Genomic DNA, 19,259 nt, shown 5'->3' on the forward strand with positions numbered 1-19,259 from the left:
TACTATTTAATTAAAGAAGCGCCAAAAATTAGAATCGGAGACAAAATAGTGAATGTGATAAATTAAATGCCATATAATTCCAACAAAATTTTATGTAGGTACTATATTTTTAATATACAACTAATTCAACACTATCCTTTTTATAGGTGGAGTCTTTATAAACTTATTACACTATTTAATAATAAACATTATGCGTAAATAAAATACAAATGCAGTTGTACAGAATCCACCACAATGAACCTTAATATACATTGTTATAAATATAATTATCCCTTTAATTTTGCGTAGGAAGATTCAACAAAACATTTTGTCCTTGAGGTAAGTAAGTAACATTACGTGATTTTGATAGTTGGTATGCAATGTCTTCTGCGGCTTCGATACGTCGGAGTTCTACAAGACCTTCGCCAGCGTTTCCGAAAGACTTTGCTAAAAGCACGGCTGCTTGTGCGTCACCCTCTGCCGCAATGACGGCAGCCTTTTTTTGTTGTTCTGCCTTTTCTACTAGGAATCTCGCTTTTTCAGCTTCCTGTTGTGCTACTTGTTTGAGTTCTACTGCCTGAGTGAACTCCTTGCCAAAAGTTAGATGTGTGATAGAAATGTCATCCAGAATCAAACCAAACTGCCCTGCTCTTTCGGTTAAGCTCTCATTGACCTTTTGTGATACTACCTGTAAATGTAATTTTATATATGTAAATATGTCTAGCAATACTTTGGCATAAAACAAATTAGGAATCGAAGACATAAATTGGCTTAGCAGGTCCCAGGTGAGTATAAATTCTATAATTTTGAAATTATTTACAAAAATTTACTACATTTATTATAAGCTAGTTTCCACCGTCTCTCTTTTTATTTTACCATAGATGTATATGTAAAATTAAGCTGAGGTCCTACTACATTCCTATTACTAAATTCATGATTTGTTTAGTTGGTAATATGTGAAAGTGGAAAAAAACAAACACATTATATTATTAGTTAAAGGTGCATTTTGTAAGCTGTGTTTCAGTTTAAGTGTGAGATAACAAAATGAAAAATAATTAAATAATAAATTACAGGATAATGACTTAAAAATAAACAATAAATTACAGAAAATGTCATGCCTCTTATGTCGCCTTCCTTCGAAATGGCAATGTACGAGTGGTTATCACCGTCACCATTATGTTAATATTCACTTATCATCAGGGCCATCCTCAGCTTGTTTGCCATTTCCAATTACATACAAATATGCAATAACTTAGGTTTCTGCCCATAATGCACAATCATTAATTAAAATTGAGTCTGGCCATTTAAGATAAAGAAGAATGATAATTATTTTTAAAAATGTAAAACATTAAAATATAAAATGTTCTATGATCACCTCTCTCTGTGTAATAAGTTCTCCAGCATCAAACTGTGCAACAACTGCTTTGAGGACTTCAGATGTAATAGATGGTAGTACTCTTTCATCATAGTCTATACCAAGAATGGTATAAATTTTTGGTAGCTGATCTGGCACTGGTCTGAATAGGATACGAAGGGTGATATTCACATTTTGTAGATCTGGAAAGTTAAGGCAATGATGTTAAAAGAAGTTGTTATAATTTAAATTAATTACATGAAGCAATTAAGAAAGTATCTGCCCAGTTATGCATATCAAATCAGCACAAGGATCTATTCTCTGTATTCTAAAACAGATATACAGTTGTTATATATCCCTAACATCATTACCCCTTTAATATAAAATCCCTTAAGTACAGTTTTTTGTCACAATTATGAATACATGAATATGCCTTTTTTTACTACGAACTATCTTTTTATAATAATATATTGGCATAACACATTCACATAACTCATAAACATGAACAAAATGTATATACCTACAAATAAACTACAAAGAATTAAAATTTTAGTAACTCATTGGGTGTGATGCTGAATAGATTGAAAAAGTACAATACAAAATTATGAAACAAGAAAATATTCTCATCTGAAAGTTTTGGCCATAGCAATATACCGTGTTATATTATATTGATGGCTATATGGTGTTATCTACTTGTATAATGTGATGGACTTTGCTCTAAAGGTAAAGTAGTAGTAACGGTAGCTACAAGCCAGTCAAAACGGGTGCCCTATTCAATTAAATGTGAGTGTCACATAACTTATAACCAGTGGATGATTAAATTTCTAAATTTGAAGTTATGATGAAACAGATAAACATATGTATATATATGTAGTAAAACCTCCCTTTTGTTTGATCATATTCAGGTAAAAATAGTTATACCTTTGCTTCCAGTAACAGTAGGCACATTTCTTGGTCTGGATCTAATATCAAAAATTATAGGTTTCTGCACCCATGGGACAAAGAAGTGAGTGCCTTCACCAACTACCAAATTTTTGACACCAGCAAATCTGTCAAATATTACAGCTCTGTGACCACCATCAACTGAAAGTATAAATGAGAAGGATATTAACAAAAGTAATGGATATTTAATATTAATTATGTTTTAAATGTATTCCTGTAAAAGCTAAGAGATTTATTTGATTATCTGTTTTCTGTTGATTATTTGTCTTATATATTTGTTATTAAATTTATTTGGTCTAGTAAGTAAGAGTAATAAATTGGAAATAATAAACAATGCACTGTTGTAGAAAATATTAAAATCAGACATTAATGTTCCTTATATGTAATATTACCATTGTACAGAGCAGAATTTACAACACCACCAACTAGTGCTACTCCCAGGCCAACTTGCCCAATGCGGTTGAAAAGTTGTGCAGCCATTTCTGGAAGGTACAATTATTAACAATTCATTTAAAAAATTCATGTCATAGAGATATTTATAAAAAATTGTTTCTTTTTAATAATAGAATTGTGCTCCCGTCTGTGCTAACAGTTTACACTGTGGGGGGTATTAATGGAGGATGATATGAGGAGAATGAGGTCAGGTCACTTAATCTGTCAAGCCAATTCCAACAGGAATTTATGATGTTGGTGTCCAGGGGGAACCATAAGAAGGTCAACCTGACATAGTACATTGCTATATATGGGGTTATTAGTTCACATTACTAACAATCCCAAAACCCCTGATTGAATAGACTTAATAAAATATTCTAACTTAATGAAATAATCTATAGTCATATAAATATCATACACTTTTTAACAACTTAGACAAATTCTAAAAACGCTATTGTGCTAATTTGTATAAGGAAATAATGAATGCTGCCATATACATGTACATGTATGTGTGCACATCAAACCACCAGGCCAGTTCCAGCCACCATCAGGCGGGTTGAATAGTGATAATGAGAAAGATATAGACTAAAGACCACTAGAATCACCTATATACCATATCTTTAGCATTTAAAGCCTTAATAGTTCTTTATAATTTTATCATTATATCAAAATTTAAATTCTACTGAGCCATAATGTAGATTTAGTCAAGAATAGGTTCTGAAATTCATTTGGCATTGTATTTAAAATTTAGAATTATACAAACACATATATTAGTTTTTGTGACCAGATTATTTATTCTGTACTTTTATATAAATGGACTAACATACCCATGTTAGTCCCTTTATATAAATGTTAAAACCCATGTTAGTACTAAATACACTTTACATTCAACTACACCCCTTCTTCTTAAGTTGATGGATCACAAAATCATCTTCCACAAGACTCTTGATAAATTTAGACAGAGTTGGTGGAAACAAGCCCTGTTTGAAGAAACTGTATATGATTTAATGAAAATAACCTAACCTTTAGTATTATTTGCTGTTATAAGATAACACTGCAGGATCATTAAAAGTTCAGGGTATGGAGATCAATTCAGGTCATTCAGATAAATTCTGGCATTTAATATCATTCAGGAATAAATGAAATATATGTGTATATATGTCGATTTTAATCATTCACTGCAATGAAGCAATGGGACACAATTTTGATGTAATAAGTTGTAAGTAGTTTATGCATAGTAACATACAGTATGTAGACTGCAGAGGCAATAAAATTACAAAATTTACCACTGACTATTCAAAACAAATTAAAATATTACGTAAAACATTAATAAATCAAATTCCGAATTCACATGATAGGAAAACTAACCTCAAAATGTAAAGGAATGAGTACTACATAGAATTTAATGATGAATTATTGTTTAAATTTACCTTAACACGTTATAAGAATTAGTTATTTTTACTTCAGAAATAGATATTATTTAATCACTGGATAGAAAAGAAAATAGAATGCAATTCTTGAATATTGACGAGTGTAGAAATGTTTTTTTTTTAATATTCCGTCAATGTATACAGCTTAGGCTCACGCATGGTCTCTTGCGTTTTACGGCTCTGGAAGCTAAATTAGATTTTACACTGGCAGTTCAGTAATATAAAATAGTATACCATCATATTTATGATTAAGTATAACATTGAGTCGTCTAAATGAGTTGTGAACTTAGTGACCAAGTTGATACTTACTTACGTTGTAAGGTAAAGATTTTCTGTAGTATTTAGATGTGGAGACGACATGATATGCGGGGCATAAACATAATAATATTAATATATCGATATATAATAACTGTAAGCCCCCATATATAACGCTGTGGCTTAGTGAGAGTGGCTCCGGATCCAATTTTGAATTATTAGCCTTATCGTGAATATTCCTTACGAATTGGCCACAATGTAGGAGATAAATATCATCTAGGGAGACTTGCCATAGTTTCCGTGGCGGGTCGCTAGCTTGTTTACCATTCAAATTACCTATATCTACCTACATTAAAAAATCATGACACTAATAGGCTTCATGTACATTCATAATTTATCGGTCACATATGGACTGAATATTTCAGTAGAGATACGCACTGGAGCTCTGAAAAACTATACCTGGCCGCTAATAACATGAACAATCTTTTAAATAAAACAGAAGAAAAATGAAAATATACGCCCGCCGTCGTTTGTTACTGTTAATTAAATATCCTAAGAACAGACTTTCGTGTGGTCTGTGTTCGTGAGTGTAAAATTATTCCAAGACGAAAATAGGTATCGTCTGTTATTACTGTTATACAAACTTGTTCTGTATCTCCGTTTCTCTCTTTCATCCGGAAGTCTTCCTCTGCCTGTCCCTGTGTGCGCATTGTTCTTTAACAGCGCTCTGGATTGGCTTGTAGAGTCTGGATTGGACTATACAAGTTTGACGAAGGTACGTTAAGTACGCCTTATAGGTACCCTTAAGTTCCCGCGTGTAGTGAATTTTTACACACCGCTTCGTCCCCTACCTACAGTTTATAATAAAAGTTCCAATATCTAATTTCACGGGAATAATTTATTATATTATAGTGTTATTGGGCAATATAAAATATGGTCGAACGCTGTGATGGCTGGCTCATACGTCATACTCGTGAACTAGTGTTGTAGGGACTGGTCTGCTCTAATCACTACGACTGTTTTAATCGTATTGTGTATTTATTATCTGACCCTAATAAATTAGTGCTAGTTGGTGGTTTGTATTCGCACGTTTGGAATTGGAAATGTAAAGTTACAGTGATTATTTAAAAGAGCAACACGCAAGTTTTCATCTTGTGATGAGACAGTTTTCCAAATGAGCGGTAGATTAACAGAATGATAACTATGACTATTCGAAATGCTTAAATTAAGTTTATTTGAATTATATTCTATTTTATAATTGTATATAGGTATATACTACCTCCTTAAATTTAATTAGTTACATCGGTGTTCATAGTGAATTTACCTCTCGAAAGTGATAATCATTATTCCATACGTTCTGTATTTTATGTACTTTAGGCTACTTCTGAACGTTATAGTTTTATTTATCACTATCCATACCGTCCAGTTCGGTTAACTATTTCAATTCTGAATTGGAAAAAAACACAACTGGTAGGTAAATTTTCATATCAGTGATCAAACATGTAGTATACTTAGTTATTTAGACCTAGGTAAACTCACATAATTCTCCCTAGGGTAAGTATAGATGTCTACTCTCATCTATTAGTTAAACCATCAACAAAAGTACTTAACTGGTTTATGTTAGCGGGAAACAGATGGTAATTGGATGAAAAATAAACAAACAATGAGGGGGATAATCGCTATGACTCTGTCGAGGCTCGCACTGTGTGGCTCAATTATGCAATAACTGCCAATAAGCGAATCATTAACTCGTAAACTAGACTTGCAGTTGAGAGGTAGCTAATGATATTTTATTGAATAAACGTTTGACAAAGTGAAACAATTGAAACAACATGTGAGGTTCGTTTGCATTGTGTAAATCTGTATAAATAGTATAAACTTCTGCGATTTACTTTGCACTTATATTTTAAAAATAAGTATGTACTTATTTAAATGTAAGTATACCCGTATACTAAATATAAATTATTTAAGTGAAGTATTTTATATTCGCGTTTTGAAAATAATGTTATATACGTGCATTTATGGCGACTTTCTGAAATATCTTGATTAACATCTAACAGACAAGTATTGATTCTCAATTGCTTTGTTATTTTATAGCATTTCTATAATTACCTATATAATTTTTCTCGCTCCATCATGAAACCTTACAGTAGATATATGCGATCCAGTTAGATATGTAGATATAGCATATGCAACATTTTTAATTAACAAAAATATAATATAAAAGTAACTAATGTTTATATTATATTTCTAATATAAAAATTAGGTTATTAACCCAGTTAACACAACAAATAACTATTTGATTTATATTAACTAATTATTGTAATGCCTTGACCAGACTCGGTCTAATCACTACTGTCCATCGTAATGTTGCCTGGAAGAAATCGCTTTATTTAGCTATTTCGATAAACCTACCCATTGTTACCTCTGTATTATAATTACGATGTTTTTATACATATTTAGTAAAAGTACATATTAATTTATGTAATTTTTATTTACTTTATATCAGGGGAACAATAAAGAGATTTTTATTTTTATATCATATCATTAATGTAGAATTGACAAGGACATAACGTACCTGACATCCACAATAACACAAATACATGCTGCATCATAATACTGAATGATATTTTTTATATCTCTCAGTTTGCGTAATTAGAAAATAATTTAATACAATGTTCTTATTAATAATAAAATTCGTCATAATTAATGAAGTAAACAGTGTGAATGTACTATATACCATTGAAATTATTGTTTACCAAACGTGTCAATAAACTACCTACTACATAATACGTTATCTAGTAAATGTTTTTAAGTAAAGATTAATGCTGCACTATCAAGTTGGTTTGGGTTTATTCGTACTATATTTGTTTTAATAAAAAAAAATATGTTTAGTAGATTGTTAAAAGTAATACTTACTAATTGCAATAAGTTCTTATACTACCACTAATATGATACACAATTTATCATAAGTATTTTATTTTATGATATTCTGGGAGGCTTTGTTTTTCTCTCGCAAAATTATTTCAACTTTTAAAAAAAATCGTTTAATAGAGGTTTGTTAATTTATTGCCTGGAGTTATTTAATTGCGTATGAGTAAAATATATTTTTTCAATTTTAGTTGTTATTAATCTATGACGTCTTCCTATGTTAACTAAAACATTTGATGAAAATTTAAAGAAATAATCCGTGGTTATTATTAATTGACAATATACTTATTTCTTATTTTTGTACAATGCACTTCTATATATTGGACTTGTTATAGTGTTGTGATATACAGACAGATATAATATTATGACTGAACCCACTGCTGTTAGAAGAACCAACTTACACATAAATCATAAATAAATAAAGAAGTTGATTTTCTGTGCTAAACGTTACTTACGATCAAAACCGTCAAAAATATAGTTATAAAAAGACCAACTTACTCTTTCATTTTATATACTTATTATTGGTGACTTGATAAAAGCTTAACACAAATACTATTATTTGCATCAACTGTCATTATTTATTACGAAGTCTGTCATTATTATGTACTTACGGAGTTGTAACATATGTTACTGAAGTATTAATAATTAAAACAAGGACCAAGTGATAAAAAAAATCAGTATGTCCATAAAGGTACCTGAAGTGAATAGATGCTGTTTTTGTTTACCGTTGCGAAAAGGAATTATAACGTTTGGATGTATTAATATCGTAAGTATTTTTTAAATAGTGTATTGTTAGTTTAAAATTAGGCTTGTTTGAGCTTATGTATCACGCTTTACACCAGTGGAAGATGACAGGATGAAAATAGAGTCACGCCAGATCAAGTTATGATTTTCAGGTAGTATACGTAGAGAATCTGTTTTTTTTATTTGCTAATAACTAATATTTAGTTCATTACGTTTTTAGATTCTCACATTATTTGCGGCAGCGTGTCTAGTTGTTACAACCGAACTGCGAAAATTAACTATAACCCATGGTTCCTCATTCGAGGTGGTGACTTCGACGGTACTCTTCAGTATACTGGGAATGGGAGTTATACTTAACATGTTGCTCCTTGTAGCAGGTTGTCAGGTAATTTTATATACTGTATGATTAATCTAAGCAAGATAAATAAATGTACGTTACATAAGCTCTGGTAAAGGATATATCTGAGGTAAAATGTAAAAAGCCATCTGAATGGAAAACTTTAGTGTAATTAATGTATTCCAGTACCCAAGCATCTTGCTTCGTAAGCTGTTTAGGTTGTAAGGTGTGATTAGTGAAATTACTGGATAAGTGACGACATTGTAATTCTCTGGCAATGGTAACGCATGAGTAACACGGGTGTTTCATGCATTTCTGATGCCCGTAGCAGTACTACGGGACGTTTGTCTTGAGACACATGTTTTCATTCATGTATCTGGCGACAGTTACCGCTGACTATCATGGAGTTACCATTCTAATTACATAATAGTCCTACTATCTATAGGACCTATCCTTATATATGAAATTGGCGTTTTGTCGTACAGGCCACTTTGATCTCAAATATCTCTCTTTGGTTAGGAATTCCAATTTCAAATTTATACAGCTTTTTACTAATGCGAAAACAGTAACTAATATGTTTTTCTATCTTTGGTTTTTTCTTTGCAATATGAAAAACTTAAACGTCAATCTAAAATTCAAACTATTTGAAATAACACAAAAAAAAGTTACTGGTGAGCGTTTGGTGGACTAGTGCTGCTGTTGTTCACTTCAGTTTCCTTAAATCTGGCCAGACGATTACGGCAGATGTGTATTATAGCATTTGCAAACCATGACGGAAAAGCTAGCTGCTAAACAACCGAGGCTGGTAAATCGCCGTAGGCGATTGTTATATTATATTTTTTTTCCCTACCGTCCAGTTTAGTATATAGATCCAATTTAGAAGAACTGGCAAGAAACTCAATTGAATTACTCATTACTTACTACCGACTTGAGGTTTATCTACTGTTACCCATTGTTTATGTTTTTGTTCTTCGAGCTATAGTAGTCATCTACCTCATTACCTTAGGCAGGTAATGAGATTCAAGAAGTTAAAATAACAATTTTTTTTTTAATTTTAGCAAGACATATCCATGTTCAGATTGTACAACTTTTACGGCGTAGCTACAGTTTTAGCTACGTTGGTGCCAACGTTCATTTTGTTATCAAGACTGCAAACTTTGGAGGCTTGTGTTACATTAGCCGCTATTGGTAAATATAATAAAATACCACATATTATAAATACATAGGTTTTTGTATGAATGATAATAGTGCACCCGATGGCATATTGGTGGCCAGTGGAGGATGATAGAATGAACGTGAAGGTCAGTTAACCCGTCATTGCGAATTAGATATAACATAGATGGTTTCGTGAAGGACGACTAAAGGTGTGCCCCATTGGTGATAATGGACAAATTACTGTGAATATCGTCCTTCCCCTTGGTAGGTTACGTATCTATAAACAAACTGATTTTTTCGGCTTCACCTTTACCGGGTTCCGTGGTTCTATATATAGTTTCTTGTGACATGTCCTTAGAAATGTATAACTTTGTTGATATTGTTTGGAGAAAAAATATTCCATGGTCACGTAAAGGTGAAATTTTCTTTCGACATCGTAAGTTTTCATTTTTCTTTACAATTTAATGACACGTTTATGGAAATTTACAGCGCTAAAATTTTGGTAAAAATAGTAGGTGTTATTTGACGTCACTTCTTGGTGGCAACATGATCATGTGATTTAATTTGCTCATCTATTGTAACGACTAAAATAAATGTTAATGTGTCCTTGTTACGATATCTTCAGTAACTTATTCATTTTGGAACCGACTTCTAAAAAAGTAATTACTTTCAAAAACTTTTTGTACATTTAGATACATTAAAACGTTATGTAATCTGCTGACATATATCAATACTGTCGTATACCATCCATAGATAAATAATAATTTAATTTTTATTTGTTCCATCTAGCAATGCAATGTTATGTCATCGTGTTGGTAAGAAGCGAAATTGTTAAGATGGAAGAACAAGCTAAAACTGACTTAGAGAGTGCGAGACACAATGACATCGTCGACGTTCCTGATAGAGATACATTGCTATAAGTTTTATTTAGGAACAACTAGCAACATCGTGTCTTTTTTTGAGACTACAATAGGTATATTTGAGTAAAATTTCATTACGATTCGTTGAACTGTTTAATAGAGAAAAGATAACCATTAGACATGCACATGAAATGAAATGAAGTAGAAATATTCGTGCCCAGTAGGGCGATAATTGACTGTTGTGATGATAATAATGCAGTAAGCAAGAAGGAACATACATGAATTGATGCAATGCAATTTACTGCTGCACCAGTAATGTTAGTCATTACTAACATTAGGACTAACTAACTAGGACATTTCCTACTTTAATTAGATAAGCGTATACATGTTTAATATATGTAATATATCATTAAATTATTAACACAATGTAAATAGTGCATTATAATGTTCAAACGAAGTGTGGTTTTTATTTTATTTTAGTTTTTAAGCTATTTTTGTACGTTTACAATTTCTACCTGTCAGCCTGGAATTGGTTCTCGAATTTTAGAATTCGTTTCATAGCGTCACAATCAGAGTACGTTCATATATAGCCATTTGTACAATTGGGTGAGCAAATTAAAGAACTTTTTGTCCAGAAGCTGATGCTCTGAACCGGAGATAATGTCGAGCTTTACTCTAGCCGTATATGACAGATAGGTACTGGTAATACAAATAGATAATAAAATAAACTACATGGGCAAAACTGTCCGACATATTTTTTTAGACCACCACCACACTAGTTATTATCCACTCAGTATCACCTATGCCACTGTTTTAGGTTGACTGGAAGAGATCTCTACTAGGTATAAGTCCACCTTTGCTCATTGTCTCTAAATTATAGTATCATTGTGTTATCCGTGCAATAAAGAATATTTACAATTCTGCGGCAACGCGTATGAGCCGCGAGGCACGAAATTCTACCTTCAACGACAAAGTGATAATTTTCATTCCATAACGGGAGGTTATTTTGATCAATGTCAGGATTTGCTACTTTGTAACAGCTACCCACTTCTTTGAATGCACGTGGGTCCGCCCGTGTCTGGTAATGACTCTGAATTATTAAAATGTATGGAATATTTTCACATTTTCACGTGCGGGAACCCAGGTGGATGCCCCCCAGATACAGAGTCGTGACTTACTCCGACCGGGCTATTGTCAGGGATACTCATTGCAATATTATGAAATTGGAATATGTATGACAGACAAAAGAAGCAGTTACTTTAATGGTAACGATTTTTGTAATTGGCAAATTAACCATTGTCCTACCTTCTTCGATATTTGCCAATGGTGACTACATTATGTGATAAGCTATGCTAGTGTTCTTATTTACTAAGGGGGCGAGGTTCTGAGCGCAAAAATGTCGTAGTGGTGGAGAAACTAAGTACCTTATTTAATTACGGGTTTAATAATCGTCACATAAAAAAACACTTGTCATGTAATCATCTATAACTAATAATGTCTAGGTATTGACAGCCTCGGTGGTCTAGCGGTTAAACACATCGCCTTACTTTCAGTGGTCACTGGTTCGATTTCTCGCCAGGCGCAAATATTTGTATTCATGAGTATCATTATTTGTATCTCTTATTAAGGTCTGGGTATATTATGTAGGTATGTCTTTACAAAAAAATATATGTATCTATATTTACATATCAGTTCTCTAGTAGTACCTAAACATAACACAAGATGAGCTTTGCTTGGGACTGATAGCGCCGTGTGGTTATTCAGGGTTATTTATATTATATATTATAGGTACCTACTTACAAAAAGAATGGTGGGTAAACTGCTAGCAATACCTGTTTTACTATTTCATATGGTTAATATGACAACGTTTTCAGTTATTCTTTAAAACTCGTATTATAAACAGAGTTTGTTTAGTGTGGTTCGTTTTGGTTTGATTTGTAATAAGATATATATAATTCGTAAATTGTTGTAAGATTTGTAGATTAGAGAGAAAATCTGCTAAAGACAATATGAAAATAACTGTGTCATTAGATACACGATAATTACCACACAGTTATATAATATAAAAAAGTAACTAAAAGTATATCGTTGATACACCGTACCTAAATGACCTACTAATTATATATATTCGATTTAAAGACCTTATGGCAAATTATACGCTAGTACTTCGTACTCGACCTAGTCTCAACATATTCTTATAAAAGCGTCATTACTGTAATTTGCTATGTTTTACGGTAAATAATATGTTGGTATCGACATTTAAACGCCAGTTGGTATTCGAATGAGAAAAGCCTGAAAACCGCAAACGCGATGGGCGGTTACTTCTTTGGGTTGCCCGCCTGTGAAGTTGCTGTGAAGGCCGTTAGTTTACTTAATTTAATTTGAGTAATTAAGCCAAATGTTATCAACCACTCAATACTACCTATATACACGGATTTTGATGAAATTTTACTGTAATATAGCTTATGTATCAGAATAACAAATAGGCTATATTTTATATTGAAATTTAACGCGGGTAAAACCGCGGGAAAAGCTAGCAAGTAATAAATGTCCTAAACTTCAAAAGATGTTTTGAGAAAAGTACGTGTTAAGCAATTGTTTTTAGAGTTGTAACTGTGCGTAAGTTATGTAATTGGCATTTTCAACATTTTTATACAATTCGTAAATATGACATGGCATACATGTCATGTTTACAGCCAATCAGAAACAAGGTAAATAATTAGAGGCAAGGTTGACTTTAAATATTCTTCCAAATATGCGTACCTATAGGTATATCTCATATGTAACCTAACCCTTAATTTACGTTTATTTTGTTCTCCTGTAGACATTTTTGACATACACATTCTTAGAACTAGACTAAACTACTACCACTACTACTAAACGGTGTTATTGATAAATTTTAATAATTCAATGATATAATGACCACCATTATGCAGCAATACTTCGAATACTAGAACATTGTTCTCTTGGCAATTAAAATAGCGTTGCCGCTTTTTTTGAGAGTAGTGAGCATTAAAAATGGCACCAAGGAGTCCTGTAAAGTAAAATGCTCTTATTAGCTGGGAGGGGCGTCGAGTGCTGAGCCTAATGGTTGCTATTCATGGTTGAATAGAGACGTGAAATTGCCAACAATTATATACTCCCGCAATGATAACCAGTGGATGCTCCGGCTTCAGAAAATTTAAGTATGGTAGCATTTCTCACTAGGACTGGATTCAGCGGTTTAGTAGTCAATTTCAGGATCGTATCCACGTAGTTTGTAGAGTTATTTAATTCATGGCTACAGTAACCGTAGTCTAATCCTTGCAGTAAAATTACTAAATAACAATATCGTAATTAACTAATGGGTTTAGTTCATTGCGATATCGTCTAGTAAGTTTTATTAATAATTGCACAAAATTTCGTATAGCAATATATTTAATACAAAAGCAATACATTTCGACGATTTGGAAATCTACAATACACAATCAGATAGTGTGGAGAGGCGGGGTGACGTCACAACATGGCGGCAGGTAGGCAACGGAGATAGGATCCGGTCATCCTGCCCATTTCCGGTCTTCACGCGGCCGTGACGCTTCCGGGCACGCGTCGACGACGTTGCCTCCAATGATTTAAGGATTCTGGAATAGAATAGAAATTAGATAATCATTAATTTATAAAACGAGATTTAAATATTTGCTTGCAGATATATATTTCGTATACGCGTATTTTTTAGATACAGTTTCAGATAGACCGTACCATATGCTTCATGTGGTCAATTGTACCTATTACTTTTATTATCAATTATAACCTGTCTACCTATAAATCATAATGATACTGTAGATCTTTTTTTACATTTTGATACTACGTGAAAATGCTGATGAAACTCTATCAGAAAAAAACTATTATCTATCAATCATTAAATCAAATTATATTTTTGTTTATTATTTTAAGAACAGGCAACATACAGCACATTAGTTTGATAGTATCGAATATGCAATCAGGTTCTGCAGTTGAGTAATTATTGAGGTTAAAATGTTGTTATTTAAGTAAAATTGACACTTCCACTGAGTTCCTAGATACGAACTCCACGTCCCGTCACCCGTCGTCTGTAAGATGAGTTCTGTTAAATGAATTCGTTCATAGCTACAATTGGATTGGACGTTGTATACTTGGTGGTTATCTCGTGCTCACGCGATTTTGAAATAGGTAAGTAAGGGTGATGAACTATTCGCTAGACTTATGTCGGACGTTTTTAGAAATATGCTTCCACCGGTGGTTGTGTAACAAGGATATTAACAAGTAGGTAATATAGTTACTATTATAAAGATACTCGATAATTAATAGCAAGTAGTTTGTAGAGTGCTTTCCTTTATATAGGAAGTCCCTCAGTCAGTCGTCAATTCTGTAATCTTTCTGAATCGAGCTTAGACAAAATATAACTGAAACTATTTCCTCTACACGATCTCAAACTTTCGTCATGGTCTAGTTGTTGGTTAGTCTGTTACCTAGAGCTCCAGAGCTACATTACCAATCGTAGTTTTAAATGTAGCCAGCACAAAAATTCAATTTCTAAATGAATCTCCGGGGACTGAAACTTTGATAACAAACTAAATAAATCCGAAACGAGCGCGGCGTTAGGCTCGAATCCTTCTACATGTGTTGAATTAAAATGTAGGTACCCAGCGAAATGTAAGCATATCAAGTGATGCGTGGTCAATGCATCCACATCGACAATTGATAATGCCTTTGATTACCCCATTTAGAAAAACAGTCGTTAAGATACATTATTATTACGATATCAATCTTCTAAATCGTCACTTCACTGTGCCCTCTTAAGTTATGGTCCTTTCCATGTCATTTATACAAATGACACAACCTCAAAACTGAAGAGCGTAAGGTATACACCCTACGCTCTTTAGTTTTGAGGTTGTATGTACTTTACAACCTATACATATCTTATATATAAACACATAATGATTGGAAAAAATGAGCGCGCCACAACGAAGCGCTTTTTGATCCGAAGTCCACACATAGTATTGACAGGTGACTCGAAGAACACCTGACAGTGAGCGGTCATGCCCATATGTCGGCCCACTGTCTACGCAATAAGCACGCGATCTACGCCCAATACAATATTTTTACCATTTAAATATGTCACTATGTATTAACTTTTTACTATTACTGTATAGAAATTAATAAAGCTAAAAAGCTCAGTGTATGTAACACATACACTACGCTTTTTAGCTTAATAAGAGTTGAACTTCGTTGTAAAAGTAATATATGAGGCAAGGGTAGTCATCTTTAAAAAAAAAGGTTATATATTTTTGGAAAGTTTAGGGAATTATTATTACTTTTTAGCCATCAAAGTTCTATCGCAGCATGTTCCAGCTTACAGTTAATATAACAACGCGACAATTGGCCAAAATATAGTAAGACACATCATTTTACAGATGGAAATCCTGCTTATGTCACTTTGAACTGAAATAAAACTTTTTAGTCAAATATTAAGCAATCGTTACGTGTAATTAAAGTTCTGTTTCATTCGACGCCCTCTTAATAAAACTCCCCTTTGTGTGGAGGGTCGCGACATGTGCGAAGAGCTATTAAAGTTGTTCCATAGTTTCGAGTGGTGTCCAAGGATGTTTTCTTCGCAAGTTACTACAAATTGCGGTAGAATTTAATCACGAAGGCATTCGCCTGCTTATGTCAGTGGGTATATAAGTAGGTACATTCGTTGAAAAGATCTTGTTCTACCACGAACTTCTAACGTTACGTAAACGTTCTACACGACCAATTTTGGTCTCGGCTTCGTCTCTTTTTCTACAACTACTACTATATTGGTACTATGATGTCCACTGATATCATCATGATCAAGACCACTCTGTCAATACTGTACGGCTAAAGAGATGTATCTTACATCTCTGTTCTCTTGGTTTTCAACTATGAAAGTATGACAAACATACAATTCTTTAACCAAGCTACTAATAAAGGGCGGTAATGGAATGGTGTTACCGCCTGCGCTAACCATTAAAGTGGGGGTGAAGTAGTGGAGGATAATAAGATGAGTTTGAGGTCAGGTCAGATGAACACATCTTGACAAATTAAACAGAAACTAACTAGAATGGTTTCCAGAGAGGAGGTCGACATGAGGTATTATGATAAGTATATTGCTACCGGTGAGGTATTGTCCCCATTACTAATACTAACATTCCTCCTCCTGCTACTAATTCAACTCGTATCCCCATGTATTCTAACAAAAAGTCAAAATGTGTATTAATTTGCTACCTTTATAGATACTTGCTGAACAAAATCAATTAATAACAAGAAACAAGGGTCGATTTTTTATTCGCCTCTGGTTGTGTTAATTTCCTCAAACCATATTGATACTGTCTAATTTACGATAGTTTATTACAAACATAAAATAAATGGCGGGCGTGTTGCGGACAGGCGTGACCAAATATAATATGTATTTTGTTTTTACGTTATTTCTGAACGTGATGTAACTTACAAAAAGGGTGACGATGCTATTTCGTCGACTGAGACAAAACGCTTGAGAGTGAAACGAATTTGGTATCTTTGACTGATTGGTACCTACAACTATTGTTCAATAAGTACTTACCTAGCTGTTATTTATTCTAATGACGCAGTAAATGATATCTACAAGTCACTAAAATTTGTAGTTAGAGGTGATAGAAAATTTATGCCAGTGCAAGCATAAATTTTCTATAACCTCAATTATGAAATTATTATTCAATTAAGAAACATTACATTATCAACTACTCATAGTATTGCATATATCTATTATATATCTATGTTCAAGTCAAACTTAACACTATACATATAGATTTAACTGATATATAAAAATATTTATAAAAAAATACCGCAATTTTGTATTATATTGTTTTTTTATAGGAATGATATTATTTTTTTTTGTTTTTTTTTTTATATAATAAGTAATATTGATGGGTTGTTGGTTGACGTAGATAAGTACAACTGTAATTAAAGTAAAAGGGAAAAAGGGAAGGTAAGGCGATTTCTAAAGGTCTTTTGATCTAATGGGCTTCAGTTTGGTTCATCAATCGGCTGATTGAAGCGACATATGTTGGATATGATACCATTCCGTGATTTCCGTCCCAAATTTACGACATAGTCCCCACTAATGTGACGTATCTAATAGATGCTTTCAGAATTAATGAGATTGATGCGGTTTTCGATGGATATTTATTACATCATATATAGTTTTTGATTAGAAAATGGGTAGCGAAAATAATTTAGCCCTTGCATTACAACTTCAAAAAGGTTAAAAATATTCCTAGACAAATAATGAGTGACCTTAATTATTCATAGCCCATTTTACAGAGAGACTGAAGTAACAAGAGAACAGTCATTGGGATATCTTTCACGTGGGAAAGAACATTATGGCTGATTTTTCTATTTTGTACAGGAGTGTGCAGTAGCGATGAATCGATGATGGATCAGAATTACCATTTTCCTAGACTTTCAACTTCACTACTTCTGGAAAGCACTAACTATGGATATCCAAGTGACTGCTTTTGTTGTAACAATATTACATAATATAGATTCTGCAGACAACATTATCGCCACCACCCAAATTCTATTAAGGTTACAGGATTTTAAAGGTGCACCTTATAAAACCAGTATAGTGCAAAACATTAAAATTCATGAAGCTATTCGAGCCTCACTGAAGATAAAGCAGTCCTTTCTGTTCTTTTCAGTAATGGGTGTCATAATCTTACAGGAAATATTAATTTTAGGTCGGTGGTTTTTCCCGTGTATGTCGACATCATTGTAAGTCTCATAAAAAAATCTAAATTTGTTGTAGTTATTCATTGATTAAAAATAGATTCACTTACAGATTTATCTATGTCCTTTATAAGTTTGTTAACAAAATTATAAGTTTCTTAATTTTACTTAATGTGTTATTATGATTAAACTAGTTTTGCAAATTTAAAATGTTCAATAAATTCACGTACGTATTTTCATATGGTGTTAATAAAAATAATAATTCAAAATGAATATGAATGAACCTATCTAGTGAAACAGTTACTCTCAGATTTGAGTTCGCGAGAACTATTAAGTATGTAGGTAGGTTCGAACATATATTTTTATCTAATTTTTCTCGAAAACCAAAACGCATTACCATATTCGACGTTATGAAAAGAACTCAGCTTTCACATTATTCGAATAACTCAAACCGTTTAAAATGTCGATTCCGTAAAATGATTTTTGGTCGTGTGTCGTCCGGACTATTAGCGTTCGTAATGACACATAATGACAAAACATAATCGGTATATTAAGCGATGTGTTTGTAACGCCTCTGGCTTCAGAGACGCCACTCGCGTAGTACCTCCCCTGATAACTCGAAACAAAACCACCGAAGTGAGAAGCTGGCGACTTGAGTCTTGTCAAACTCGATTTTATGCTTTTAACGAAGAAAATGATTTTTTCGTGAGTATTTTGATAGGATGTTTAGTGCAAATAATATTAATCTAGTCGGGTATTTAGTTTTTTTGTATATGTATATTTTTTTTACATTTATAAAATTTTTAACAATATTTCGGAAATAACAGAGAAACAGACAGACAGACAGGCATTGAATGATAAGATGAGCACGTATTTACCGATTGTCAGGTCGTCATTGATCATCGTTGATTGGCATCAGGTAGGCTATGTACAAAGCCTCACTGGCAAGTTTTATTTCAACTATTTAAGCCCTCAAACAATTTGCTTTAATGGCAGTGAAATTACAAGGTACAGTGGGCTAAAATATTAGTCATTCAGCATGGCAACGCATGGCGGGTACCACGGTTATCACCTTGACACTATAATGACGTAAT

The 19,259-nt window shown here is 32.9% G+C and overlaps 2 protein-coding genes and 1 long non-coding RNA gene across 4 annotated transcripts in view; 1 reads left to right on the forward strand and 2 right to left on the reverse strand.

The window, feature by feature from the left end:
• Nucleotides 1-74: 74 nt before the first annotated feature.
• Nucleotides 75-4,267, reverse strand: LOC131852582 (protein l(2)37Cc). Of its 2 annotated transcripts, none has more exons than XM_059203254.1 (5): nucleotides 4,138-4,267; nucleotides 2,668-2,757; nucleotides 2,255-2,416; nucleotides 1,355-1,536; nucleotides 75-667 (listed from the first exon to the last, which is right to left on the reverse strand). In XM_059203254.1, exons 2-5 carry the CDS (start codon nucleotides 2,753-2,755, stop codon nucleotides 275-277), a joined length of 825 nt encoding a protein of 274 aa, XP_059059237.1. In that variant the 5' UTR covers nucleotides 2,756-2,757; nucleotides 4,138-4,267; the 3' UTR covers nucleotides 75-274. The 2 variants fall into 2 exon arrangements, with proteins under 2 accessions (XP_059059237.1, XP_059059238.1); XM_059203255.1 differs by having other exon boundaries at nucleotides 4,076-4,267.
• Nucleotides 4,268-7,710: 3,443 nt separating this feature from the next.
• On the forward strand, nucleotides 7,711-10,867 carry LOC131852695 (uncharacterized). The gene is made up of 4 exons (XM_059203409.1): nucleotides 7,711-8,089; nucleotides 8,288-8,452; nucleotides 9,463-9,592; nucleotides 10,349-10,867. Exons 1-4 carry the CDS (start codon nucleotides 8,003-8,005, stop codon nucleotides 10,477-10,479), a joined length of 513 nt encoding a protein of 170 aa, XP_059059392.1. The 5' UTR covers nucleotides 7,711-8,002; the 3' UTR covers nucleotides 10,480-10,867.
• Nucleotides 10,868-13,864: 2,997 nt separating this feature from the next.
• The window catches only part of LOC131852617 (uncharacterized), a 199,061-nt gene continuing 193,666 nt past the window's right edge, over nucleotides 13,865-19,259 (reverse strand). Inside the window, exon 3 of the long non-coding RNA XR_009357947.1 lies at nucleotides 13,865-14,039. This is a non-coding gene — a long non-coding RNA (uncharacterized LOC131852617). The remainder of the gene's footprint in view (nucleotides 14,040-19,259) is intronic.

Source organism: Achroia grisella, unplaced genomic scaffold, assembly GCF_030625045.1.
Source record: "Achroia grisella isolate CSIRO2021 unplaced genomic scaffold, CSIRO_AGI_Agris_v1 utg856, whole genome shotgun sequence".
In the NCBI taxonomy this organism is placed as follows: Eukaryota; Metazoa; Arthropoda; class Insecta; order Lepidoptera; family Pyralidae; genus Achroia; species Achroia grisella.